The sequence below is a fragment of the Podarcis bocagei genome, assembly GCF_964188305.1.
Source record: "Podarcis bocagei genome assembly, chromosome: 1".
Lineage (NCBI taxonomy): Eukaryota > Metazoa > Chordata > Lepidosauria > Squamata > Lacertidae > Podarcis > Podarcis bocagei.
In genome coordinates this window covers 82,532,044-82,559,316 of record NC_138125.1, presented here as the reverse complement: position 1 = coordinate 82,559,316, position 27,273 = coordinate 82,532,044, and the positions used below count along the sequence as shown (strand labels likewise).

The following is a 27,273-nucleotide window of genomic DNA, read 5'->3' as shown; positions in this document are numbered from 1 at the left end:
CAAAGGTCTGAATTTATGACATCTCCCCTGACTCCAGGGAAGACATGCATGAGGTGCTGCAATGTGACATGTATTTATGGCAAAATACATAACATTGCAGTCACATGGAAATGGGTATGGTTGTGACAGCCTTCTGGTGGCCACGAGTTTTTAACAGAAAAAAACAGCACCCTATCACTTTTATGTACTTGATAGAAGCAACTTGACATGAAAAAAAACATTAGGAAGAAAGAACCCTTTGTTTCACTCATGTAAGTGCAATCAGAAAACAATGTCTATAAAACCAACCTTGCTCATTTTGTTATGCAGACATACAGGAAAATATTTATGGATCCTGAACTGAAATTGCCTAAATCTTGAGTTAAGTTACCTACCTAAAGGTCTGAATAAAGAAGGGCCACCCTGCAGGATATATTTTACAAGTTGGTATTCTTGATAGGCAATCCTGGGAGAACTGCCAAGATCTCCTAGTTGGGGAGATAAGACACTGACATGAGGAGCAGATTGGGACTCTCTTAGGCTGAAGATAGCGGGGAGGCAAATCTGCATAATTGTAAAAACTCTTCTTCGTTTTGTGTGTGTGTGGAATCTTTTCAGGAAGCCGGCTGTCCTGAGTTTTGACAGCTTCGTTTCTTGTGCCAATTTTGGAGACAAAGACCGGCGCGTTGGCGGAAGGCGCGAAGCTTTCCTTGAGGCGCGCGCGCGCTCGCTCCTCGTGCCTGATGCTGCCTCGGTGGCGCCCTCGGGGCCGCCTCTGAGAAGAGACCTGGGCCAGCGCCGCGAGCCCCGCGCAAGCACTGCGGCGGCGGCCCGCTTCACAATATCAAGGCTTCTTCAAGTTTTAAGCTGAGGTCAGCCGGCCTTCACCTTCGAAAGATTAGCGCCAGCCAATGGCAGAGCCCCGCTTGGCCGGCGGAGAGCGGCGATTGGAGGAGGAGCTCTGCTGATTACCCTCCGGAATCCTCGTCGGTGATTCATGGAATGGGATGGAGAGGCTGAGGTTCCCCCCTGGCTGGCTGGCGCAGGGATTATTTGCGAGGGAAAAGTCCGCCGCTGCAGCCTAGGGGGCACTTCAGAGCAGGCGGCGGAGCCGGCAGAAATTGCACAAGGGCTGGCAGGCGGCAAGGCGAAGACAAAGAGCACGCGGAGGGGGCGGCGGCGCAGTCGGTGAGTTAAACCGGAGCGGAGAGGCGGGGAGCCTTTCGCTTCGCCGCATCGCCAGCAAGCGCGAAGCCGAGCCGTCGAAGCAGCGCGCCGAAGCCGGTCATGGGGAAAGGCGAGGAGCAGGGCGGGATGTGCGCCGAGCGGGAGGCGCCGAGCCCCTCGTACACCTGGGAGGAGATCCAGAAGCACAACGTGCACACGGACAAGTGGCTGGTGATCGAGCGGAAAGTGTACAACATCACCCAATGGGCCAAGCGACACCCGGGGGGGCTGCGCGTGATCAGCCACTACGCCGGCGAAGATGCCACGGTAAGGGGCTCCGGCTGCCGGTGCCGCTGGCAGGGCGCAAATGGCTTCCGCCCGGCTCCTGCGCTGCCGCTCACCTGCTGCTGCTTTGAAGAAGGGAGGGAACCGGCGGCGGCAGCCGCTGCAGGGCTGGCAAATCCGCAGCGCGGAGCTCGCTGCAGCCGCAGGGCTGGCAGGAACCGCCGTTTGACATGAAACGGGGACTGGATGCAAAGAGGGAACGGGGTGCTTGCAAGCTGGAAGGTTGCCGGCGGCTGGGAGGCTGCAGAAGGAGCATTGTAGCAATGCAAGAGCGGGGAGGAGAGAGGTTTGCCTGCAGGCCGGCCAAAGAGCTGCGCTCGGGTGGCTCTTTCTGCAAGGGGTTTTCCCCTGAGACTCCCCACCCCCCACGTAAGGAAAGGAGCTGGTGGCGTCCTCCCCTCGCCCGGCAGCTGCTTCTGCAGCTAGTGGTTGGCTAGCCTCATTCCACCGCCCCCCCCCAAACCGGGCTCCTGTTTCAGTAACGGCAGCAGAGGAGGCATAGCGGCGGCGGGAAGGAGCAAAACCAGGATGCCTCTGCAAGATTAGTAGCTGCGGCTCCTGAAAGCGCAAGCTGCAGGGGAGCAGCCGGCCAGCGGAGGCTTAGCTCCGGGCAGGACGCACAGCGCGGGGAAGGTAGTCGCGTGTTAAGAACTGTGCGGCTCAAAGCAAAGGTCCGTCTCGCCCAGCATCCTGCTTCCCAAAGTGGCCAGTCAGATCATGTCTCTGAGGAGCCCACAGGCTGGACATGGGCACAAGAGTTGCAGCTCTCCCCAGCTGCTATTCCCTAGCGACTGGACTCCTGAGGCCCGCTGGTCCTGGAGGGAGTCTGTCTGTTGGTGGCCTTATTCTCCATGGATTTGTCACTACCCCCCCTTTTTTTTAAGCCACCGTAGTTGGGGGTCCTCCTCACATGTTGTGATAGTATTCCATAGTTTAACCATACAAGCTTTGAAGAAGCACTTTTGTCTACCCAGGTTCTGGTTTACTGGATTACGCCAGGAGAAGAGAGGTTTGGGGAAAGTGGCCAACTAGATGCCTGTGGGAAACAAGTTGTATAAGTGTGTGTGTGAGTGAGTGAGATGAATGAAGCGGTAGAGGGAAGACATAGCAGAGAGGAGGGGAAGCTGTGCTGTTCCTCACTTCTGACTTTAGCCCTGTCCACCGCTTGCATGCGCCCCTGATCACTTTCCCTCAAGTGAATGTGGACCTCAGCTTCAAAAAGTTTGCCTTAACTGCATCCCATTAAGATAATTGTATACTGCTGCGTCTCTCTATTTGACCAGAATTCCTTTATGCCCACCTTTCTATGATTGCTTTTGAAACCAAGCACCCCACTTCCTCTATCATAGCTTAGAGAGCATATCTGCACATGGCATCCTCTGTGGATTTGCTTGGCATGTTCATTCCCCCTCCCATGGCCCTTTGGGCTATCACGGCCTACTGGATGCTCAGCATCTTGCTGTATCCCAGCCCTATCTGAATGACCACAAACTTTTTTTTTTACTCTCATTCCATTTGGGGGTAATTCATTCTGAACTGGATATTTCCCCAGCTTCTGTTGGCCTTCCCATCTGGCTGGGCTTCCCCAGCCACTCTGGGCGGCTTCCAAGAAATATTAAAATACTGTGATACATCAAACATTAAAATCCTCCCTAAACAGGGCTGCCTTCAGATGTCTTCTAAAACTGGTAGTTGTTGTTCTCTTTGACATTTGGTGGGAGGGCGTTCCACAGGGTGGGCGCCACTACCGAGAAGGCCCTCTGCCTGGTTCCCAGTGAGGGAACCGCCAGAAGGCCCTCGGTGCTGGACCTCAGTGTCCGGGTAGAACGATGGGGGTGGAGACACTCCTTCAGATATACTGGACCGAGGCCGTTTAGGGCTTTAAAGGCCAGCACCAACACTTTGAATTGTGCTCAGAAACGTACTGGGAGCCAATGTAGGTCTTTCAAGACCAGTGTTATATGGTCTCGGCGGCCACTCCCAGTCACCAGTCTAGCTGCCGCATTCTGGATTAGTTGTAGTTTCCGGGTCACCTTCAAAGGTAGCCCTTTGTAGGTGTATGAGGTCTTTTTATCATTTCAACCACCTGGATATGCCCATTAAGAGAAGCAGGAAATGCAGAGAGATTGTGTGCCAGCAGGTGGGACGGAGAAGGTGATGGGACTCATAAATGTGTTCCAGCTGCATTTTCTGCTCCGGAAACCTTTCCTCAGGTGAATGTGGGTTGTAGTTACCTGATGATGAAGGAAGGCCTCTTTGCATGTGCTCAGAGGCACTGTTTTCTACTTTCTTCTTCTCTCCTATTTTTGAAACTGAGGGCAGGGGAAGTATTCTGGACCTGAGAGGCACTGAGGACAAATCCTAAATGTGTTACAGCTGGTTGTGATCACTCATGGGAAAGTGAAGCACCCTGGCAATACTCAGAGCATCATTACTGTTTTCCATCATCCCTATTGATCATACTGCTTGGGGTTGATGGGAGTCCAGCATACCTGGAGGGCTACAGGTTCCCAGCTTTATTCTCAGGCTAAGGTGTCTAAAGCAAATCTTCAGAAGTGAGGGTGAAATCACACATTCATGTAATTCAGCAAAGTCCACCTTCAGAGGTGGCAGGTGAGTATGCCTTTTGTTCTCCACCCTTCTACATGCATGTCAGACAGGACATGTACCAGTAACCTCTAGGAGTGTATTTGCAAACAGTGTGTTAATCAAAAGCAGCCACAGGCTTTCACATATAGAGAAAATGTGAATCTGTATTGAGTCATGGCTCCGTTAAGTCTCTCTTGTGCTTCTCCATTGGTTGTGTGTGTGTCTGTCATACAGAATGAACAAGAATTGTAGCCAGAATGGATGTTTTTGGCCAGGTACCTTGGCTGCATGTTTCTGGCTGTGGTTACTTCTGTCCACTGTCTATAAATCCGTTTTGTGTTCTTGGGAAGAACTACATGCTTTCAAATCAACTTGTCATTCTTCGAAATGCAGCCATCATGTATTAAAATCAATTGGTCCAGATGTCCTGCCAATCTGCAAGTTTTATTGTTAAATCATTTACATTGTAATTTTCATTTCCCACTCATCTCTGAACTTCCCAAACTGAAACACACAGTGATTCTATTGTCTTTGTTGTTTTAAATCACAGTGGAGGTTTTCAAAGCAACATTTAAAAAGAAGACTGAAGAGACACAATGAGCTGAAATGTCTGGATTGTGTGATTCTGTGGAGCAACGTTTTAAAAACAAATTACCTCCTTTATTTTATGTATTGTTGTGCTTCTTAGTCTCAAAGCAACTTAACAATATATATATGAAGTCAAATAAAAACCAGGAAATTTAAACACAGTGTACAATACAAAATAATTAAAATGCTCATCCAACACAATAAGGTTAAAACCTATCTCATATCAGTAAAAGGTAAGCACCACAGTAGAAGCTGGTATAACTACCAAAGGCTTAGGCAGATAAAAATGTCTTGGCCTGGCCCATAAAAACCAAGGCACCAGGCATGGTTCCCTGAGGAGAACATTCCACACAAGGAAGAACCACTACCAAAAAGGCCTGTTCTCATGTGACCACCTTCCACAGCTCCCTTGGATAAGGTACATAAAGAAGGGTCTTTGATGAAGATAGTTTGCTCTGAGCGGATTCATATTGGGAGAGGCAGCCTTTGCGGTATTGTGGTCCTGAGCTGCATATGGCTTGATAGGTTAAAACTAGCACTTAATTGAATTGGGAAACTCATCAGTAGCCAGTGCAGTCAGGCCAGAATCAGTGTAATGTGCTCAGACCTTCTGGACCAAGTCAGTAATCTTGCGACTGCATACTACACTAGCTGTAGTTTCCAAAGTGTCTTCTAAGGCTGCCCAGTGTAAAATGCATTGTAGTAAACTAACCTAGAGGTTACCAGATATGACAGTTTCCCAACTTGCAGAAGCAAGTTTGATGGCTCCCAGCTTTTGTCACTGGTTTAGCTGCATTGCCTTTTCATCCCTTCTAGGATTTCATGAATGCTCTTTCTCCCAAATGTTGTACATCCACTACAAAGCTATCAGTCTCATGAACCAGCACATGTGGAAGTGTTTGTACTTATGGGGGGTGGGGGGACACACAGAGCCAAATCTGCAGCATCATGTTCTTTCAAGTGTATTGTTGAAGGTGACCATTGCTTGCTTGCTTGCCACCATAATTCTGTTTGAACTTCAGGAGTGTGGTGACAGGCCTGATCACCTTCTTTAGGATGTTGCAAGCTAGTTTTTCATTTTGGGTGAGGCAATGATAGAGGCTTACTGTACCTTGTATATATACACACACAAACACACACACAGTTTGAGCAGGTAGCAAGGAAGCTGATAGTGCAAGCCCCAAAGTCACATCGAGTCCTTGAAGCTTCCGCCAGCCAATTCCAATACCATAGGACTGTCTCCTGTTTGGCCAGGTTCAGACTGCATAAACCCTTACTGCAAGTGTGACTTCATTCACAGTGCATTTTTGAAGCCATTTAGTGCTTCCCAAGGAGATGCCACTGTTACTTGCCATCTGCTAGCAATGTGTTCAAGAACCTAAAAAGAGATGGATATCTGTTCAACAAAATAGCATGACTGCTTTGCAAAGAAAATGTGGTGTGCATGCAGTGTATGAGTCTGACATATAAGTCAGAAAGGCCTATGGCCCCAGAATATGATCCCAGTAGAGGGCTTGCCAGGTCCTTTAATCCAGTGCTAGCAAGGTACGGTTACTGGGTTGTAATGAAGACCATTAGTCGGTTCCCAGGAGGCTCAAATTTTCCCTAGCATTAAACAGTGCTTATCCAGTATCTTTTGTAAGGCCAATTGTCATCTCCCTAAACACTTAGCTGTTTCTTTGGTGGGCATTGTGTGGCTCAGCAGCAAGCTTCCCTGGCTCTCCCCCCCCATCCCACAACCTTTCATTTTCCTTCCAAGCCACTGTACCATTTGTTTTGGGTATCAGAGGGGGCTGAAGTATGTGGGAAGGGTTTCTTTCCTTCGCTTTTTTCAGGTTTATACTCGTTTCAAAAGGAGGAGGAAGAAGTCCAGTGATGCTGCATCCAGTGTTTTGACAGGGAGCGGCACAAAGGGCCTGCCCACATAATGGTTGTCTACACTCCCCTTGTTTGGCTTTATATTATACAGTGCAGATAGCTCTCTCACATCTGATCCTCTTTCAGTGACAGTAGGAGTTTTGTCTTGCAGGCTGAAAATTGTGCTCCAGTACCCCCAACAACGCCTGTTCACCACATGGAAAAATTTGGTACCAATTAAAGGTGAAGCCTTCATTTCATGTAGACTCTGGAAGTTAATGAGCACACCAAAATGTTCATCGCCTGGGTGCACCCAGCCTTAGATTATGTTGCCGCAAGGTGAATTAGCAATGCACAACTTTAAGCAGGAGTGTTTTCTGCTGGGAATTAGGAAGGAGTTAGGGATTTTATATGGCTCTAGGGGAAGATAAGGAGTTGGAAATTTCCCTCAGTTACAAATCCTTTAGGCTTATGCACATGCTTGTTCGTTTCTTGATGACTGCAGATTCAGGTAGCAGCTTGCACACAGAAATCACATTTGGTGATAAAATTTCCATGGTGCCTCACATTTATGCTTTAATAGCTATCCTTATCTGTATATTATTTCCTATCTTGTTTTCTCCTTTCCAGCATTTTCTAATTTATTTTCTCCTTGTCCCCTGTTCCAGTGCTTTTCCCAAGTGAATTAAGCTGCTGAAGCTAATCTTACTAATTAAGGTTTCCTTTTTTTCCATAAGCAAGGACAACAAAGGACTCATTAGAGACAATGACTTGAGTCAGACCAGTCCCTAGGAATAAAGCACCGCAAGATTAGGATTCCTAGTTCTGCCACCCACTCACTCTTTGGCTGTGAAAATATGTTGCTTTCTGTTTGCTTATCTACTAATAATTATGCTGGGAGATGGAGATTTTCAATGTTATATACTATTTTATACGTGTGTGTGTGTTTTGAGAATCTGTAATCAGAAGGAATATTGTTTGATTCCTACAGTAAGGCCCTGTCTGCACAAAACATATAAAATGGTATCACCACCTTAAACAGTCATGGCTTCCCCTAAAGCAGGCACCCCCAAACTTGGCCTTCTAAATGTTTTGGAACTACAATTCCTATCATCCCTGATCACTGCTCCTGTTAGGTGATGGGAGTTGTAGTCCCAAAAACATCTGGAGGGCCGAGTTTGGGGATGCCTGCCCTAAAGTGTATTTTGTTAAGGGTGCTGAGACTTGTTGGGAGACCCGAATTCCCCTCACATAGCTACAATTCCCAGAGAAGAGGGATTGGTTATCAAACCACTCTGGGAATTTGCTCTGCACTGGCTCATCTGTAAGGATTATTGCATGTAGAAAGAAGTCTCTGGATTCTAAGGGGAAAATGATTATGAGAGATAAGGAAGAGTGGGTAACAGCTCTTTGAACAGCAATTGTGTATTTCTTCATTCTAGGATGCATTTAAGGCCTTTCACCCTGATCCTGTGTTTGTAAGAAAGTTTCTTAAGCCATTATTGATTGGAGAACTTGCCCCAGGAGAACCCAGCCAAGACAGAGGCCAGAACGTGAGTAAGAGCAATTTTTCCTATATGTTCAGTGAATATTTGAAGGATGGCACTGAGCTGTTTGCAGAAGGGCTTTCAAACAGCCCTCTGGTTTTCAGAGGTTCAAGGAGCAGTGCTGGGAGGGAGAAGTGCTTTTCATAACCATGGTTTCAATGGAAACCACTTTCCCCTCTTGGAGCAATGTTCCCGCCACCCATCAACTGATGGACGATGAAAGCGTGTCTAGCTCCAGCAAAGGAGCGAACAGGAGTTCCCCTTAAAGTGCCCATTGTTCCTTTAAGGCTCTGTCCTTACTTGCCTCACACCTAATGTCATATATTATGTCAAGTGCCAAAACAACCTTGCGACCCAGATAGGGATGCCTAGCAGGCTAAGTTTGGCCCACAGGCCGGAGGGTCTGCACCCCTGATCTACAGTCAGTTTTCCTTTTTGTGTTTTACTCTACATTAGTATCTCTCATGAGCTAGTTCTGTAAAGTGTGTCACAATATTTGAAGTGGTGCTTTGGAGGACAAACGATCACTGGAGAATGAAGAATTGCACTGAGTGTCAGAAGGGGAGTATCTTACAGACAATCCAGCCTATCCCAGGCAAATCTGTTTAAAAGCTGAAATTATTTATCCCTTGGGAGAAACTTGGCCAAGATGAATTAGTAGGGCTGCCATTTGCTTTTTGAAATATGATAACCCTAGCCTGGCTTCTGCAAAGTGCAGCCCTGCCTCACAAGCTCTGGGAGTTCTTTGTATGTGGATAGGCATGAACCAGTGACAGTGGCATGCGCTTGGAGGCTGCAGACACAAATTCGAATTTTTCCTGCAAAGTAATCTACCTTGAGACTGCACAGATATACTGATCAGAGTTTAAACTAGTCTGTGGATACCCAAGAAAGAAAACAGGATAGCAGTAGAAAACACAGAAAATATCAGCACAATGATTATGCCGTAACGCCAGATTCAGGGTTTCTGTGTAGACATTTCTGTAGGGTCATAAAATACATTATAGGATTGAGGTGTCAAAGAAAGCATAGAACATTGATTCATCTGAGGATTAAATACTACCATCCAGAACTGTATCAAGGGTTGTAATACGGTGGATATTTGACACTGTAGACCAATAGGAAGAACTGATACTGCAAGACTTCTTGGGTTTCAGCTTGCCTTTGCTTTATTTGAACTGAGGTACTATGCCCCTGGAGTCTACTGTTACCTCCTTTTGCTGTATGTGCAAAAAAAAAAAAAAAAAAAAAAAGGTTTTAGGGAAGGTGGAATATTTAGTAAACTTCAGGTTTAGAGGTTTCCCTTTTCTCAAATGCGCTTAGGACAATGTAAGTCCAACCTACCAACATTGACTTTGCTTAATAAATGCTGTATCTTAGAATCCTCCAAAAATAACTAGAATAATGATTTGATGGAAAATTATGACGATAATTCCACCACCACCCAAGGTCACACAGGCTGTAAAAAAAAGAAAAGAAAGAAAAGGAATGGTAAAGAATAAAGCATGAGGCGGACACAAGTTTGCAATTAACTTTCCATTTGAAAGCCATCCCTAGCTATTAGATGAGCTGTTTTGTTAGATGCCTTAATGAGGAACGGGGGAGGGACACATCTCCAGAGACATGTGGCTTCAGGGGTGCTTCTGACTGCCTTTAATGTGCAGATAATTTATTATTTATTTATTAAGCTTATTATTCGCTAGTCACCCTAAGGTCTCCAAGCGACTTAACATTAAACAAAAATATATGCAAATGCCATACAATGGGGGGGGGTGTGTGATAAAGATAAATGTAGTCCTGAAGAAAGCAGGCTGCAAGAAACAAGCAGGGAGAGAGAAGCCGGGGGGGGGGGGGACACTATTAGAAAATAAAAAGGGAAACACCAGAATATGGGAAGGCTGGAGGGAGACAACATACGAAGACGAGAGACAGGAAAAGGAGCCCGCTGGAAATAAACCTGTGACTTTTACACACACACACACACACAGAGAGAGAGAGAGAGAGAGAGAGAGAGAGAGCTTGAGAGAAAGATTAGCTGAGTTGCTGTTATGTCACAGAATCAATATTCTGAAGAAAAACCTCACACAAGGCCTAGGTATAGAAGAGGAGGCAGGGAGGAGCAGGGGGAGTGTTGCAAAGAAACGAAGAGTCCTGAATGTAAATTTACCAAGTAACATAAAATGTCCAGAGAATTTTCATGGGCCTGTAAGGAGCCTGTTCCCAGTACAACTGGCCACATAACCAAACCAGTCGTCCATATATATTCCAAACGGATAGGAAACCAGCCATGCGTGGATCTCTCATAATCTGAAATTTTGAGCTCTGGCCTGGAGGGCAGCTTTGCAAACAGGATCCACAGATGCCTTTCCCATCGGGCCTCACGTCGCCGTGTCACTCAGGATCCCTCAAATCCCAAACGCTCCAGCTATCAATTATTCAGGCACTTCGTCCCACTTGGCTGATTGCAAAAGGAAGCCCTTTCTGCCGCCTCTTGTTCTTGGATGGCTGCATTGATGACAGCCAGCCAGTGTCTAAACATTAACCTGCCTCGTGAGCTGCTTTCCCTCAGGAACACCACTCTGCAGAGCTCAGGGCTTCCTATGCCAGAGGGAATAGCGGTTCAGACTACATTTCAGCAGGCAGCAGGGTTTCCTAGAAAGCTTATCAGAGACGCTTCCATGAGGAGTTCAGTACTGTTATGGCAGACCAGATTTTGTAAAAGAAATCTTGACCTCCCCTAGCAAGGTGCAAAGCAGAAGACCAGATTTTTTTCAATGAATCCAGGGACACTTTTCAACTTCAATGGAATTTGTCAGGGGACTGATTTGTAAATCCGGGGACCGTCCCTGGGAAACGGGGACGTCTGGTAACCTGACTCTAGGGTGCATTCACAGTCGGTGCGGTGCAGTGACAAACCCTGAGAGTCTCGGATGATTTTCGCTGCAAACAGAGGCTGTGCTGTTCCAAAATATATTCCCGCAGAAAGGGGTATTTTGGAAAACAAATTGGGGCTGCAGGCAGGGGCAGTTGGAAAACGGTTGAGTTTTATGCTGCAGTATTGCCACAGTTTTGCAGAACTGAGTTTGCATAACTGTCTACAGACTCCTCCTCTCCCCTTTGCTTCGCCCCAGTTTCCTTAGGAAACTTCAGCATTGTACCCTTGCCAAGGTTATAATGGCCCTTTCTTGTGTAGTTTTTGGGTTATTATTGTTTTTTAAAGGAGGGGGGAAATAGACAAAATAAATTGGGGTGGGTGTGTGGAAATGGCAGGCACTTCCTTCACTCATGGATGGGCTTTTCTGGATGTTTGTGTGTGGGGGGTCTGTTTTGTGTTCTCTCTCATCGAGAGAGATGCATTTGTACAGAGAGGGAAAGCCATCTTGCTGTTGTCAAAAATGCTGGCATATAATTTTCTTTTACATAATTTGCAATCCAGAAAAAAATTAGTGTGCCTTAGTCCCTTTGGTATCAAGAGGACCTCTTTTAATATCCTTTTTTTTCTACTTTGCAGTCTCAATTGGTGGAAGATTTCCGTGCCCTGAGGAAGACAGCAGAAGACATGAACTTATTCCAAGCGGATCCTGTGTTTTTTTCTCTTTACTTGGGTCATATCCTTGTGATGGAGGCTCTGGCTTGGCTTATGGTTTCATACTGTGGTACTAACTGGATCACAACCTTCCTCCTTGCCATCATCCTTGCAGTTTCCCAGGTGAAACTTTGTTCTATGGATCTTGAATGGGCAGTCACCTGCCTCCTAGTTCACCCATGCCTTGAAAGTTGCATACTGTCACTGCTTCAAAAAGGCACTGAAGATAGCACGAAACAACTTGTAACTTCATAATTGCCAATCGTTACCGGAAGGGTGGGCCATCTTTAATACTGTGTTGTGTTTCATTCCCTATTACAATGTTATAATACAACTGAATCAAATACCCTCAAAAAATAAACCTACAATTTGTATTGTAATGAAACACAGTATGTAAGAAATAAAATAAGCAATAAAAGAACAATTAAAAAAAAACCATACAGCATCTAGCGCAGCCCATTACAATTGCTAGAACAGGCAGGGAAATCGTTAAGTGGTCCACAAAGCCCTGCAACAATTTTCAAGTGGTCCAGGGTGGGGAGAAGTTTGGGAACCATTGATGTAAAGAAAACTGAAGAGAAAGCACTTATAGTTAGGTTTTGATATCAAGTTTCTCTTAGGGGTGCCTTTCCTCTCTCTCATGATCATTCTCTTTCCTCCCAAGGCCCAGGCTGGATGGCTACAGCATGACTTTGGACACCTCTCTGTGTTTAAGAAGTCTACATGGAACCACTTAGTTCATAAGTTTGTGATTGGTCACTTGAAGGTAAGGTCATTTCCCATTAAGGAAATAACTGCAGTAAGAAATGATGAGGTTAAGATTGCCATCTTTCTCCTGGTAGGAAAGTTTCTTTAAAAACTGCAGAACTGGCAAAGATCCCAAGGATCATGCATTCCCCATCACTGGGAAGTGCTGTGCCTGTTGGATTTCTGCCTGTCATGCAGCTTTTAAGGGAGCAGGACAAAAAGAGCACAATCTTAGCTGGAGGCCAGCTTACCTCACTCTTCCAAGTGATAAAAAACAGTAAATTCTAGCTCTTGTGTCTGATTGCTTTAGCAAGGAGTAAGCCGAAATGAATCTATTCTAGATGAACAGGTTGTTGTGCCCACAGAGGGTATAGCTTGTGAACTGACATAAATGTATCTCAAGCAATATATATATATATATATATATATATATATATATATATATATATAAATTCCCTTCAAATTCTGAACCATTAGCCACAGTCAAACTTGTATGACTATATTATTCCCTTTAAGTTTCTTAAGGAATCCTGACGGAGAATGGTAGAATAACTAAAGGAACAAGGCTACCCGTTGTCACCTTTGTTGTTTATAATAGTTTGGAAGTATTGGTGCAAAGAATAAGATGTAATCAAGATATTAAAGGTATAAGAGTGGGACAGAGACAATATAAATTAAAAGCATTTGCAAACGACGTGGTGATATCTGTAGAAGATCCAATAGAGTCAATCCCGAAAGTATTACAAGAGATTTTTAAAAAGAGTATACATATAAAGTAGATGAATAAATTAGCAAATTAAGTTAATTTGGATATGCAGAAAATATTAAAAATAAATCTAAGGAACTGCAGAAAGAGGGGGAAGGAAGTCATGTTTGGAAATATTAAAATAATTGAAATATATAAAATTAAAAAAAATAATGGAATCACTGTGTGGACATTCTGGATCAAAGGATGTCTCACCTGTTTTACTCCAAAGTGAGGGATTTTATAAATTCAGAACTCAGAAGCTGGAAGATCTGAGTCCAAGAGATTTCACAATAAATACAATGAGTTTAGAGGCTCAAGAGCTCAGGATGAGGAAATCACTTCTTGCAAGAATCCATTAATAGGCTGAAGAGCTATGGCAGAAGATAAGGATCAAGCCAATAATAGTTACCACCTTTTTAACCAACAGAGGGCCTGTGCCTGAAAGGCAGAAATCCAACAGATCTAGCCAGCCAATCACAGCTAAGAACCACCAACTTGAAATACTCCAGGAGAATTAGCAGTATGTCACCTAGGACTGTCAACTCCCCCGCCCCCTCAAGCTCCTGTGCCTTTAGCAGCAACCTGACACACAGATGGAAAGCAGATTAAGCTTTTCCTGGTGTGGAGATAAAGTGTCAGGAAAAGCTTTGTTGCTGCAGTTACCAGGCAACTATTAAAGACACAGAGCAGCAAGACTAGCATCACCTGGAATGGACATTCATGGCCATTCTTTTAAGTGCCTCCTTTCAGATTATCATTCAAGATCACAAACCATGGAGCAGTAAGGAATGCTGGCTGGAGTAGTTTATCCTTGCCACATAAAACCCAGATAAGGCTTTTGGGACTGGCTAGCTAATTTCTCGATAATGCCCACATTGTTTGCTCCAAGCTGTAGGCTTCCTTGCTTTCCTCTGGGGACCTCCAGGGTCTATGAATAGGGTGTTGTACTTGCTTTCCATAAACATAGCCTGGGGCTGGAATTGAAAGCTTCTTTGTGAGCAAAGGCTTTCTGTCTGTCCTGAGTTTTTGGAAACGATCTGGAGCCGCCCCAACAGCCTGCTTGCCTACCAGGCCAGTGATGAGCAGCAAGCTGGCCTTATGATCTGCCGCTTTAAATTGGTACTCAAACCTCAAGAGGAAAAAGGAGCTAAGAGTTCGCGGGAGCCAAACTGACTATTGTACCTAGTTCCCAGCCCCTTTCATTATTAAAATATTGCAGGGCATCTTTTTGTGTACACAAATGCATTGAAAAAGCAGAGTTCCCCATGTACCGTGCAAATCTTTTCTTCCTGCAGGGCGCCTCAGCAAACTGGTGGAATCACCGTCACTTCCAGCACCATGCGAAACCAAACATCTTCAAGAAGGATCCGGACGTGAACATGGTGCACCTCTTTGTCCTGGGAGACACGCAGCCTGTCGAGGTAAGAAGAGGGGGTGTGAAATCAAGTTGCATTTACACGGAAGCTCTTTGTTTCCAAGAGTTGGGAACCCGCTTCGCATGTTTGTGGGGGGCCGGGAACCCAGCGCAGTTATGTGGCACCTCAATGACTAGCAAACAAGAGGGGCAAAGCTCTTTCGCAGGCCGGTTTATCTGGACTTTGTGACTGGTCAAGTTTTGTAGGGGAAAACTATCATCCACATTCTAATCCATGGCTTAATACTGACCCTACCAGTTTTAGGACTCTGAATTTCATACCAGTTGGATATGAATTAAATGCTATGGGTTGTATCAAACAAAGCTGTCTCAATAGTGCGAAGACTTCCACCTATGCAATGGGACTTCCTCTCCCTTTCCTCTCCCTGTAAGCCTCTTGCCCGACCCCATCGGCTCTGGAGGATTGGGGGCATGCAAGGAGAGAGGAGGGGGAGGAAGTCCTGTTGCATAGCGGAACCCCTTGTGCTAATAATGGGATGACTTCATTAGGCACAGCCTTGGATTTGGATGACAGAGCCAATGACTCGGAGACTATCCGCAAACAACAATAACAACATGGTTTTATTATTATATTAGTTATAGGCTGCTTTTCAGGGCTAGCCCGCCCAAGGCAGATCACAACACATTAAAACACAAATTATTAAAACCATACAATCATAATCTACAGCACATCTGAAAACATGATGTTTGGCACAGCATCACCAGAATAAAACTGACCTATCTTCATCCAAAAGCTGACGGGGGGGGGAGTCTTTAGAGTTCTCCTAAAAACCAGTCACATCTCATGTTGAAGGCAGTTTCATTCATATATGGAACTGGCCATTTGGTGCTACTGTTAAATAGTGAGGCCGTCCTTGCTACTATCATACTTCCATGTGATAGCAAAGCTGGCTACTCTGCGTGGCTGGTTTGCAGAAGACTCACCTAGAATGAAGCTGCACTAATAATAATAATTATTATTATTAATAATAATAATAATAATAATAATAATAATAATAATAATTTATTTATTTATACATACCCCACTCCATCTGGCTGGGTTTCCCCAGCCACTCTGAGCAGCTTCCAACAGATTAATAATAATAATAATAATAATAATAATAATAATAATAATAATGTGATAAAACATCAAACATTAAAAACTTCCCTAAACAGGGAAAGCTCACTGCCTGCTTTGAGGACTGGATCTTGCCAATATTGTCTACACTGACTGGCAGTAGCTGTTCAGGATTTCAGATGGGGGATATTCCCAGCCCTGCCTGGAGATGCTGGGGGTTGAAACAGGGACCTCCTGCATTCAAGGCCAGATGCTCTCCCACTCTTAGATGTGCACTTATCCTCAGCTAAAGATGTGACTTGCAAGAGCACACCTGAACCTTTAATATGAGAACCACCTCTACGAAAACAGGAAATAGACCTCCTATAGGTGGGAAAGAAAAGGGGGCAGTAAGATGTTATTCTTTGATACATTTTTTTGGATAATGTTGGGGCGCTGCAGCTGTATGTTGTCCTTGTGATGGGTTGCTTTCTTGGAACACAACTTTGCTCTGGTTCAAAAGTGCAAAGAATGATCTTCAGCCAATAATAACCAGAAATAAACATAGTTTTCAGCGGAGCTCTGCAAAATGGTTGCCACAGCAACGCTCTGTGTGCTGTTGCATCACATACTAAGAAGATGCTTGCCGTTAAATCCAAAGCCTCAGCCAGGAGGAGGGCACTGAATATTTTCAAAGTAAACAGGGGATGGGGCAAACTGGGCATGGTTGTGTACAGGTTGTACCTTGTGTCATAGAGGAATGCTGTTTGATCATGGTGTCTAGAGCGCTGCGTGCCCTCGAGGAACACCGCTTGATTTGGCCTGATTCATTATGTTCAAACAAAATTAACAATGGAGCTATGCCAACCTTCAACACTGAGCCATTTCGAAGCTGATAATTGTAGCCTTATCAACAGGTGCCTGAATTTGCTTGCGCTCTTCTTAGCGTTGTGCCTATCAGATTGTGAGCCTGCTGGCACGGACCGTACAACATGCAACATTTAAAAATAATATCATTATTTACAAATAGTGATTATGATCTTAATAACAACAGCAATAAAAACTGAAAAATGATTTAGCAGCACACAGAAACTTGTGAAAAGGAAGAGGCTGGTTTTCCATTCTTTCATGGACATAAGTGTCAGCATATCATCCAGTTGGCACTTGTCTAAAGTCCATCTAAGCAGAAAATTGGCATTTACCTGACCTTTGCGAAAGCGAAGCAATCGGTTTGAGCCAGCAGACTCAAGAAATATGTGTGCTGTTTTCCAACTACGAACCTTTAAAACAAAGTGGTGGCATTTCAGTTTTTCAAAAAATTGAGGAAAGAGCCACCATACTGTGAACTCTGGAGAATGGTAAAGGAGTTCTGCCATCCCCACTATGCATAGAGCCTAGGTGTAAAGATCCCATCTTGCTAAAACCATGGTTTTGGCAGCCCAGAATGATTGTTGGGGACACATTCTCCTCCCTTGGCCCCCCTTCCATTTCCCCCTCCCATACGCTGGGCAGGGTATAAATAATAAGATTATGGTGGTGGTGGTGGTGGTGGTGATGATGACTTGTTGCCTGATGGCAATTCTTACTTACCACAGCCGACAAGAAAAGTGGATATTTAAAAACCTGACTGTAAATACCGTATTTACTTCAATCTAATGTGCACCTTTTTTGGCCAAATTACATTGCAAAAATTAAGGTGTGCATTTACATTTGCCAGCATATACTCTTTTTTTTGTTTCAAGGTTTTGAAAATTGAGGTGCGCATTAGATTCGATGGCTCATGTAAATACGGTATTAGGGGTTCTTGCGGGGGGTGGGGGAATTATAGCAGAAATGAAATGTAATAACATGTGGGCTTAAATGAGTGAATATAATCCTCTATCGTCAGGAAAAAAAGCTTACAATATTAATCTGATACAAATACAATTTCAAACAATAAAAAACCAATATAACAACAATACAAGAAGCACAGTGACAATTTATATAGGAGTCCACTAAAACAAAGGCAATTGCGGTATAATCAGACTTGCTCCTAGGCAACGTACCTAGGATTGTAACTTTAACAGGCTTTCTGAAACAGGAAGGCTTTGAAGTACACCTAAAAGGAAAGGGAGCTTGGCAAATCTCCCTGGAAAGTGAGTTCCACAATTGTTGAGCTACCACTGAGAAGGCCCTTTTCCCCCCTTTTTCCTCAGTATGGAAAGAAGAAGCTGAAATATTTCCCATATAACCATCAGCACGAATACTTCTTTTTTGGTGAGTATCTCCATTTCCTTCTTTCACTTTCCTACATGTAAGTGCTGGTAGGAGCCTGCTTGTAATTCCTTTGTGATTAAACAAGCCCCTCCCTGTGTAGGAATTAAGATCCCTCCTGCTACATTTCTGATGTGCAGCAATAGGGTAGATCTCCTTTCATTCACTTCTGAGCGTTCATTGTATTCCATATTTGGAAACTCATAGAATCCAGTCGGAATCATGCCACATATTTCTCTCTCGACTCTATCCTTTCTGCCATTGTTTCATTTTTATCTCACCCCTCCAACGAGAAACTCAAAGCAGTATACATGGTTCTTCTCCCCACATATTCCATTTTATCCTCACAACAAGCCTGCAATGTAGGTTAGGCTGAGAAGTTGTGACTGACTACATCCAGTGATCTTCATTGCTGAGTAGGGGTTTGAACTAGGAAGGCCTAGTCCAACTTTCTAACTACTACACCACACTCACTATTGTGGCATAAATGATGCAACTCCACACAACTCTATTAAAGAAAACATGGAGCTCCATCATATTTTTTTCCAGGTTCTTGCAATGTGAAGAATAAATGTTACTGGTCTATAAACTCTAGTTAAACTAGGAACAAGCATCAAGAGAACCCTCCTGGGACTACAGCATTTTAGAGTGTAATTTTTAAGTATTTCCACATGTCATAAATTCTCTGTATCCAGAGAGCTAGCTATTCTAAAACTGAGGTGCTAGTTCCTACATACGGGGAATCATTTGTCCTAGTGGAGAATTCAAACTTGGCATTACCCACCTGCACTTTGAAGTGGTTCAGAATGCTAGTTAAAATGGGTGGTTGCTGTTTTCTAAATAGCTGAACTGGTTGTAAGTAGAAACCTGGCCTTTCTGGAATGGTGCAGAGGTATCCTAGTCTCTTTAACATCTTGAGATGTTGGATAGAACACAGACCGAAACAGAACCTCTTGCCATGTTTTCCCAGAGTGATAGCAGTTCCCTCCAGACCCTAACTTTCATGTTAAGGTCATTGTCCAGCTGCAGGGTGCCATTTTATGTTTCATGCCTGCCTGCCTCCTCTAATGCCTTCTGGTTTTCCTTTCAGTTTTTCCACCTCTCCTCATTCCAGTTTACTTCCAAATGCAAATCTTCATGACCATGTTCAGACACAAATTCTGGGCGGTAAGTGAAATATCCTCCATACCCTGCATTGCCTTCATTCAAACCCATTCATTCCATTGGAGTTGAATGGCCTGGGCCACTCCAAGGAGATCTTCCTGGGGGAAATGAAGAGGCATCTCTCTGCATATTCTGTGGAAGTCAGCACTGGTGGAAGGAGGGAGGCAGCCAGCAGCATCCCTTGCAACACGTAACCTCTTCCTTTTCTCCTTAGGACCTGGCCTGGGCCTTCAGTTACTACCTACGCTATTTCACCTTATATATCCCCTTCTATGGAGTTCTGGGATCCTTGTGTCTCCTCACCTTCGTCAGGTAAAGTTTCCCTCTTGCTGAACCTCCCCTTTCCAACAGTGGAACTAAGGAGTGTCTTCAGAGTAGCCTAATCACACTGTTTCTACCTCTTTCAGTCATCCATCTTTGGTCTACTACGCTGTATTATCTTTGCTGACTTGTTCTACCTCAGGCTTTGCTGCATCCCATCTCTTCCCAACTTATTCCTCCCCCTTTTTTAGCTCTCTTTTTCTGAGGGAAAGTTTCCCTGTGCTTGTTTACTGTACACCAAATGCTGTGCCGTGAATGCTGCCCGAAATCAGAGTTGCAGGAGTGCACAGTTTTCAAAAGTGCTTCATTGGTTTTATTTATTCAAGAGTTCTTAAACATTCAACACATTCACACATGTTCTGCAGGGATTTAGTTACCAGAGATGGTTGCAAAGCATGTTTGGATCTGTTCTTTGAACTAGAAGGCTTTGGGACTGCATGGCAGGCCTCAGGATTCCAAGGTCTTTTCATTGTCACCCTCACCATGGTGTTTCTTGTTCTTAAGAATGCAAGTTCTTTTGCATGGATTTTCATGCCCCCACTGGGGTACCTCTAGGCAAATGAGTACAACTTTCCTGAAATGTGACATTCCTCTTCTAAGGAATGTTGTGTTGCCATCCCATACTCCGGTATTTTAAATCCTGTTTATTTCAGATAGCCATCAGCAGCTGGTCCTCTGATAATCTTTAAAAACAGCTCACATTCATTCAAAAAAAAAACACCCATTCATTTGTCTTCATTTATGCATTTCTGAATTGATCCTATGACAAACAGTAATATTATTAAGGTAACAGTATGCAGGGTATATTAAAAATTATATCTTCAGACTCATTGGATAAATGACAGTCCTATGAATCTGGTGAACTCCCTCAATTTAGCAGTCCTGTGCTTGAGGGGAATCTGGCAGTGTATCTGTGTTAGGCTGTTCAGATAAGCTCCCATTATCAAGTGAAAAAATAATCATGTACGAACCAGTCCTTTCTGCTACTATATTTGTCACTGACAAAATCCCTTGGAGAAGACACAAAAAAATGTCAAGCAGTCCAGTGGAAAATTCCAGTTTCACCTCCTTCCCCAGTACGGTTGCCACGAGTAAATACAAGAAACACAGTCTGCTATGAAGCTGGGGTGTCTATTATTTGGGGGGTTTCATAGCCAGGTCACTTCTTCTTTGAGCTGCTTAAATACAGGCTACCTGGCTACAGCAGGGGCAGGGAATTGATGGCAAATAGATATAGTTGGACTTCAGCTCCCACTAGTCACAGCCAGCATGGGCAGTGGCTAGGGATGATGGGAACTGAAGTCCAACTACATTCTTTTATCCCAAATGAACAGCTGTCTTGTCTCTGCTTAGGATAGAAAATGAATATGCAAATTATTAAATAAGTAAATGGAAAGTGTCTCACAATATAGAAAGGCAGAGCAAAATGCCAATTACCCTTTCCACTGGAAAACCTAGCAACCACTAAGATGTTTGTCTGCACAGAATGGGGGAGGCTCTCCTTTGATTATTCAGGCAAGAATTCCATTTCCCCTGCACTAACGGAGCACAGTTTTGTCCAAGGATTAATCTTTCCAGATATACAAGGCTGAATTGTGTGGTTTTTGTCTTCCCCCCCCCCTTGTCCTTTTTTAAGGTTCATGGAAAGCCACTGGTTTGTATGGGTCACACAGATGAATCACATCCCAATGGAAATCGACAATGACAAGCACAGAGATTGGCTCAGTGCTCAGGTAAACTGGGTCGCTAAAGTCTGAACTATTGAAATCTGGCACAGCCTTAATGAGACAGCAAGCGCCGCTGAACTTGGTGGGATTTCTGGGATTGCACCGTGGGGGTTCTAAAATCATGCTGGAAAAAACTTAAGCCTTTGTGTCTGTGTCATGGGATTCTTCTAAAAATAAATCTAACTGAGGAAGTTTGGTGCTGTGCAGGCAGATCAGTGGGAGTGGCAGATGGTCTCTGTCGATGCACCCACACAGCACCCAGTAGCTTCCCTTCTCCCCTCCCAATAAGGAACCGTGACTGCTGCTGGTAGGCCATGTGCAGAGCAGCAGCAACAACCCTCCAATTGCTCCTGACCTCTAACTAACCCTTAAAATTACATTTTTGGTGGTAGATAGCCTGTTCCCCATTGATATATGGGTGAATGTCATATTTCTGACAACTGCACTACAGAGGTCCATGAAGTTCTTTGCTGCCATCTATTCAAGGTATATTTAAAGTGGCTCCAGACCACATGTTATAACTATTTCCAACGTTAGATTTCTTGGTTCAGGTTTCCAAAACTGATGGGCCTATTTAAGCATTGCAGTGGCCATGGGAAGAACATTTGCTTAAATTAGATGGCCCCCATTTAAACAAGAGGGCCACATGGAAGCCCTTGCACAATGACTATTATTTCTTGATTTATTAAACCTCTTTGTGCCAAAATGGGCTTCTTAGCAGTTTTGAAAATATAAAAACCAGTGACACGAACATTAAAATATAAACATTCCTAATTAAAAGAGGGAATAAAACAATCCCCTTAAAACAACACGGCAATTAAAACTGGTAGAGAGATCAAGGGAGTTCCTGTGTAAACAGGTGCAATCTGAGACTTCCTTGGATTGTGGCTTTAGAGTAGAAGATGGCAGTGTGGTATTAGAACCACAGACAGTGACAGAAGAGCAGAGCTTGTTATGAAATCCACTTGATCTGCTTCCAAGTCTGGGCTTCATTAAGATTCACTGTTTTGTCTCCTTGAACTCTGCAGTTGGCAGCTACCTGCAACATTGAACAATCCTTTTTCAACGACTGGTTCAGTGGACACCTGAACTTTCAAATAGAGCACCAGTAAGTATGCAATGTTTGGGCCTGAAGGAATTTTGCTAGAAAGAACAGACCCTATAAGATGGAATAGAAACCCCCTGGGGGAACTGGAAACCCATAAAAAGGAAGGGCGAAAAGCAAGGTAATTATTACCTTGTTATTTTTGAAATAATTATTTCTCTCCCACACTTGTACACTAAGTGGCTACAGTGCCTAACAGCAAAAGAACATAACATTACAATATGGTTGAAATAAAACCCCGGTGTTAGATACAAAAAGAAGAAAACAATTGCTCAGGAAGTCTGGATGACTTCTGCTAATGTTTTAGTTCTGGACTGTCTGCACTGAGAACACACACACACACACACCAGCCATGAACTCATGCAGCAGAGTGGGTTGGCAGAGCCTTGAGGTGATGTACAGGGATGCTCACCTTCAAGCTACTAGATGAGGAGGCTACTTTTGAATGCCTTCCCATGTTAAAAAATTACTGCAGGTAATACCCAGCATCAGGGTCTAGGGTTCTAACCCAGCCTCCTCCATACAGTGCTAGTTTTCTACCAGCAGAGACCACACACTTGTAGTCTGAAGTGGGTACAGACCCTTCTTCTACTACTACATTTTGCTGCTTATTCCTGTAAGCAAACGTGCAAGGCAGTGCAGTGCAGTGCATTTCCCCAAGGACAGAGTCTATGGAGGCCTTCCTCAAGCTTTCTCCTTTCTGTTTTACCATAGCCTGTTTCCCACGATGCCGCGCCACAACTACCACAAGATAGCACCGTTGGTGAGGTCCCTCTGTGCCAAGTACAATGTCCCTTATGAAGAAAAACCTATCATAAAAGCATTCTCAGACATTGTTGGGTAAGAGAACGGGCGGGGGTTTTCAGTGTGTTCACCTAGCACATCTTGAAAATCTGGCAAGACACCGCAAGGCCCGTAGCCCATATCCTTGGCAGAACCTTCAACCAACTCAACTGCTGTGCAGACATTTGCTGCAGACATGTTTAGAGCTGGGAATTCTCTGCAAGTGAGCTGGGCCTGTGGACATTACCTTGCCTATTCCCTTTAAAGCACAGTAGTTGCCATTGCTCAAGCCAGCCAGCTTTGCTAGGTTGTTGTGAAAGAGAAAAAAAAGGAAATGATGTATGTACTGCCCTGACTTTCACTGAGGCAGAGTGAGATGAAATTGACAAATATAGCGTTTATGAAACAAATGATATGCTGGAACCCGGTAATGGAAGGAGAAAAGCAGGCAGTACTGGAATGCCAGGCACCTTAACAGGCATTTAAATGCTCCTGTGCAATCCATTGGAAGACCTGTACAGGAAGACAGTGTGCCTTGGTCATTAAATAACTATTGGAATTCACAATTTAAGTATAGGTTGTTATCAACATGCCCTATAAATCCAGATTTGGGAAGAGGAGTGTAGCCCTATTCATGTTTTTACTTGCATGTAGGGCACCCATATATAGCAACAGGAGCAGGACTGCCATTGACACTGCATCCACACTTGACCTTTCCATGTTGATTGTGGAGGTCTGAAAGTGAGACTCTTCGTGCAAGCAGCTGCTCCTGCAGAGGGGCTGCATGTGAACAGGATGCTCACACAATTGTGTGCCCTGCTTTGTGTGAAGAGTTTGCTTTCCAGTCCTCTGAAAAGGTTGGGAGTGGTTCAGCGACAGGGATGCAACACCTGAGACAGTATTGAGAAGCATGGCCCCACCCTGTTGCTACTCGCGAGTATCCTATGCACACGTAAATGCAGGAACATGCCAACACTGGGAACACCTCTTCTTCTTCTTCTTCCTCCACAGGTCCCTAAAGAAATCTGGAGCACTCTGGTTGGATGCCTACCTCCATAAATGAAGCTGGGTTTCAACAAAGGGGAAGGTGTTAGACAAAGGGGGGGGGACTGGGGGCTGGGGGTGTTCACATATGTATTCTTATCGTCCAATTTCAGTGTGTATCTGTGTGTACACAGCTTGAAGGGAATTTCCTGTATTTTAAAATTGATGCTGGGGTGGGTTCAGGGGAGCTATTTAAAATCAGAGAGGGTTTCAGACAGGTCAGTTAGTCTCCATAGAATATGAATGGAAAACGCTGATCTGAACACATGATGGCTGAGAATTGGCCCAGTAGGTGGGGGGGGGGGTATTTTGAGAAGGGAGGGTGAGTGAAGAAGCAAGTAGGCAGAGTTACTCTCCTGTTCCTCTTCCTGAGACTTACTACTTACTATTATTACTGTCCCAGACTCTCAGGTACTTGATTCATCTACACAGATTTTATTTTTCAAAACAGTCAAGCTTCTGCAGATGTTTGAATTGCAAAACAATCATGGCTGGCTCTTTTTAATAGACTTGGGTCCCATTTCCCCTTAATGATGCTGAAACAAGAGGAGGGAAGGCAAGATAAGTTAATCATCGTGATAATATTCATTACTTGTGAAGTGCCTCTGAATGCAAAACTCATATAAAATACAGGCCTTGCATCATAGGCTTACATAGAATCTTAGCATTGGAAGAGACATTTGAGATCATCTCATCTCACTCTTGTTATCCTCCAGCTGAGACAATAAATGCCAGAAGCATGTTTCTGAAAAACAACAGCAACCACCCAGTAACAAAATATTGTCACCAATCTAATGGAGAATTACATTGGGGGATTCTCTGCTCTCGGCTTTTTCAAAAGGAGAACTGAAAGGCCCAGGTCCAAGCAGCTAGGCCAGGTCTGTCTCCTTTGCTCAGAGCTGGTCCTTTCCATGTGTGCAGACCTCTCTCCCTCTCCAGTTGCCACACTGTTAGAACAAAATTCCATATACTGTACTTGTTTTGCCTTGACCTTTCTGCAGGCCACTTCCCATTCTCTGCAATGGGGCTGCATATAAACTGGTGTAGTTCCCATTCACCCTGGGTCAGCTAGCCTGATCCAACCAGGGACCACGTGTGCAGGGAAGCAGGCTTTCCAATGTGTGCTCCTCACCAGATAGGGGATGGTGCACTTAAATGGCTGCTGCGTGCATGATTCACCAGTCAGGTCTGAGCATATGCAGTTCCAGGGCAAATGCAGACCGGGCTTCAGGATGAGAAGCAGGCGCCATCTGTTTAGTCTTCCCCCACTTTTTCCAGCCTGGGCACCTGACTAGCTTTATTCAGAGCTGTGTGTGCGTGGGCTTTAATTGGGCCACTGCGTTCTGGGCCCACAGGAGCATTCTGCCTCTAGTCTCAGATATTACACGGGTCTGTCATGAAACAAGGTACTCTCTACAGCAGGTAGTGACTTGCTTTAAAGATCAAGATTTGTTTCTGGATCCATTAACAGTGACAAGTTCCCAGGTAACTCATGTACAGTGTTGCTATATAGTTCAACCACCTTAGGTGATTTTCCTTCTTCTTTGCAGCCTTGTCTAGCTCACGGTCTCAGTTAAACTAGCTCAGATATTTAGGAAGCTTGCCTCTTGCCATTCATGCAAAAGTCTGTTGGTCATATGTGGAAATACCCAGGTCACTCTTGGGGCAGCAATTATGTGTGTTGGGACAGTGGAGGAGGCCTAGGTTCACTCAGCAATGAAGTTCGCAGGGCATCTTGAGGCCAGTCATTTTCTCTCACCTTAATTTGCATCACAGGAATGTGAGGAAGAAAATGGAATAAGCCCACATATACTACCCTGAGCTCCTTGGAGGAATGGCAGGAAAAAAATCAAATACGGTAAATACACCCATGAGAACATGCATCCAGGGGTTTCTGGGACTCCTCTCGTGGGTAACCAGTTTATTCTGTGAGCGAGCACAATGGGCCAGAATCATGAGATATTTGAATGAGGCATGTATCTTCAAAGATGGTTTCTGGGGCCTTTCCCACAGTTCATGGATCTTATACTTTCTGCCGGCAATTCTAGCACTGTAAATAAAGTACACTGTTCATCCACTTTTTCTACTAATGACCACATTTAAATGCCAGCGGGCCATTAGTAGAAAGACACCTTGCTGCCCACACCCAGTGAAATTTTGGGTTAGTTCTTACTAACTAAAAGTTAATGAGATTGCAGTTATTTCCGCTTCTAATGCCTATTCAGTGCCTCTTGACTATTTGGCAGGTAATATAAATCTTACTTGCCGCCAAGTATGTGTAGCTACCATACTTTATTCAATAGCATTTCTACTGAGGGTCTGGAAACCCCTGGTTCCAGAACTAAAAGGAACATTCCATATTTTATACCCTTGATACATAATATAGGAAGTAAACACCAGAGTGTTAATAGCACAACTACATATTGCCTTAATCTACCTGGACATAATCAAGCCAAACTTGAGTATTAAACAAAAACCACAACTGAGCAGTTTAAGCATGTAATTAAGTATTGAATAATTACATAAGTGCTTAGGTTTGGCTGATTCATGCCCTCTGCCTCTTTCTGGTTCCATGAATGCAGTGCTTTTTTTTATTAAAAAAAACGATGTGCCAGTATTCATAAATTGATAAAAGTGCCGTGGGTGCCAGCACAAAATGGCTGCCACGGGCAGCAAAGAAAAGAGAGGTGCTGGTGCCCCAAACCAGTCACTACTGTCACAAAAAAGCCCTGCATGAATGTATTTCAATTTCTCTGCTCCAGCAGGAATAACCACCCAAAAATGTACTGTAGCATCTCCTATGCAGTCTTCCAAGATGAAAGCTCATTTGGTCTGAAGTCTTCTGATTTTCTTGTGGTTCTGTTTGCCCAACCTTTGGTTCCAGAACAAATTCTATCATACCTTTAGCAGCTTTCTACCTTGTTTCGCTCCACCCCAGCACCTTCTAATCTTGTATTCCATCCTGCTCAGATGATTTCTCTTTGCTTAGCCACAGAAATCTGGGGATTCAACCATTTCAACTCAATAGCCTTCTTCTCTTCAGCTGAGGGCAAGTGCGGGCAACATTTTGCCCTCCAGATGTTACTCAGCTACAATTAGCCTCAGCAAGCACAGCCACTGGGTAGAGATGATGGGACAACATCTGGAGGGCAAAAGGTTCCCCACACCTGGCTTAGGGGGAAATGCAGGCTGCAATCCTATACACACACTTATCTGGGACAAAGCCTGAATTCAGTGGGACTTCTGAGTAGG

General features: G+C 44.4%; 1 protein-coding gene across 1 annotated transcript; it reads left to right on the top strand.

Annotated features, from left to right (window-relative positions):
* The first annotated feature begins 739 nt into the window (after positions 1-739).
* On the top strand, positions 740-26,611 carry LOC308593533 (acyl-CoA 6-desaturase-like). Its single transcript, XM_081205987.1, has 12 exons — positions 740-1,473; positions 7,968-8,078; positions 11,584-11,781; positions 12,323-12,424; positions 14,449-14,574; positions 17,820-17,880; positions 18,968-19,044; positions 19,256-19,353; positions 20,999-21,095; positions 22,118-22,197; positions 22,909-23,034; positions 23,989-26,611. The coding sequence occupies exons 1-12, from the start codon at positions 1,267-1,269 to the stop codon at positions 24,038-24,040; spliced, it is 1,335 nt and encodes a 444-aa protein (XP_081062113.1). The 5' UTR covers positions 740-1,266; the 3' UTR covers positions 24,041-26,611.
* The last annotated feature ends 662 nt before the right edge of the window (positions 26,612-27,273 follow it).

Excerpts from the sequence above, each read along its gene's own strand:
- LOC308593533 (XM_081205987.1), top strand. The coding sequence starts at position 1,267 with ATGGGGAAAGGCGAGGAGCAGGGCGGGATGTGCGCCGAGCGGGAGGCG. Across the intron at positions 17,881-18,967 it reads GCACGAATACTTCTTTTTTG|TTTTTCCACCTCTCCTCATT; the intron begins GTGAGTATCTCC and ends TTTTCCTTTCAG. Across the intron at positions 22,198-22,908 it reads AACTTTCAAATAGAGCACCA|CCTGTTTCCCACGATGCCGC; the intron begins GTAAGTATGCAA and ends GTTTTACCATAG.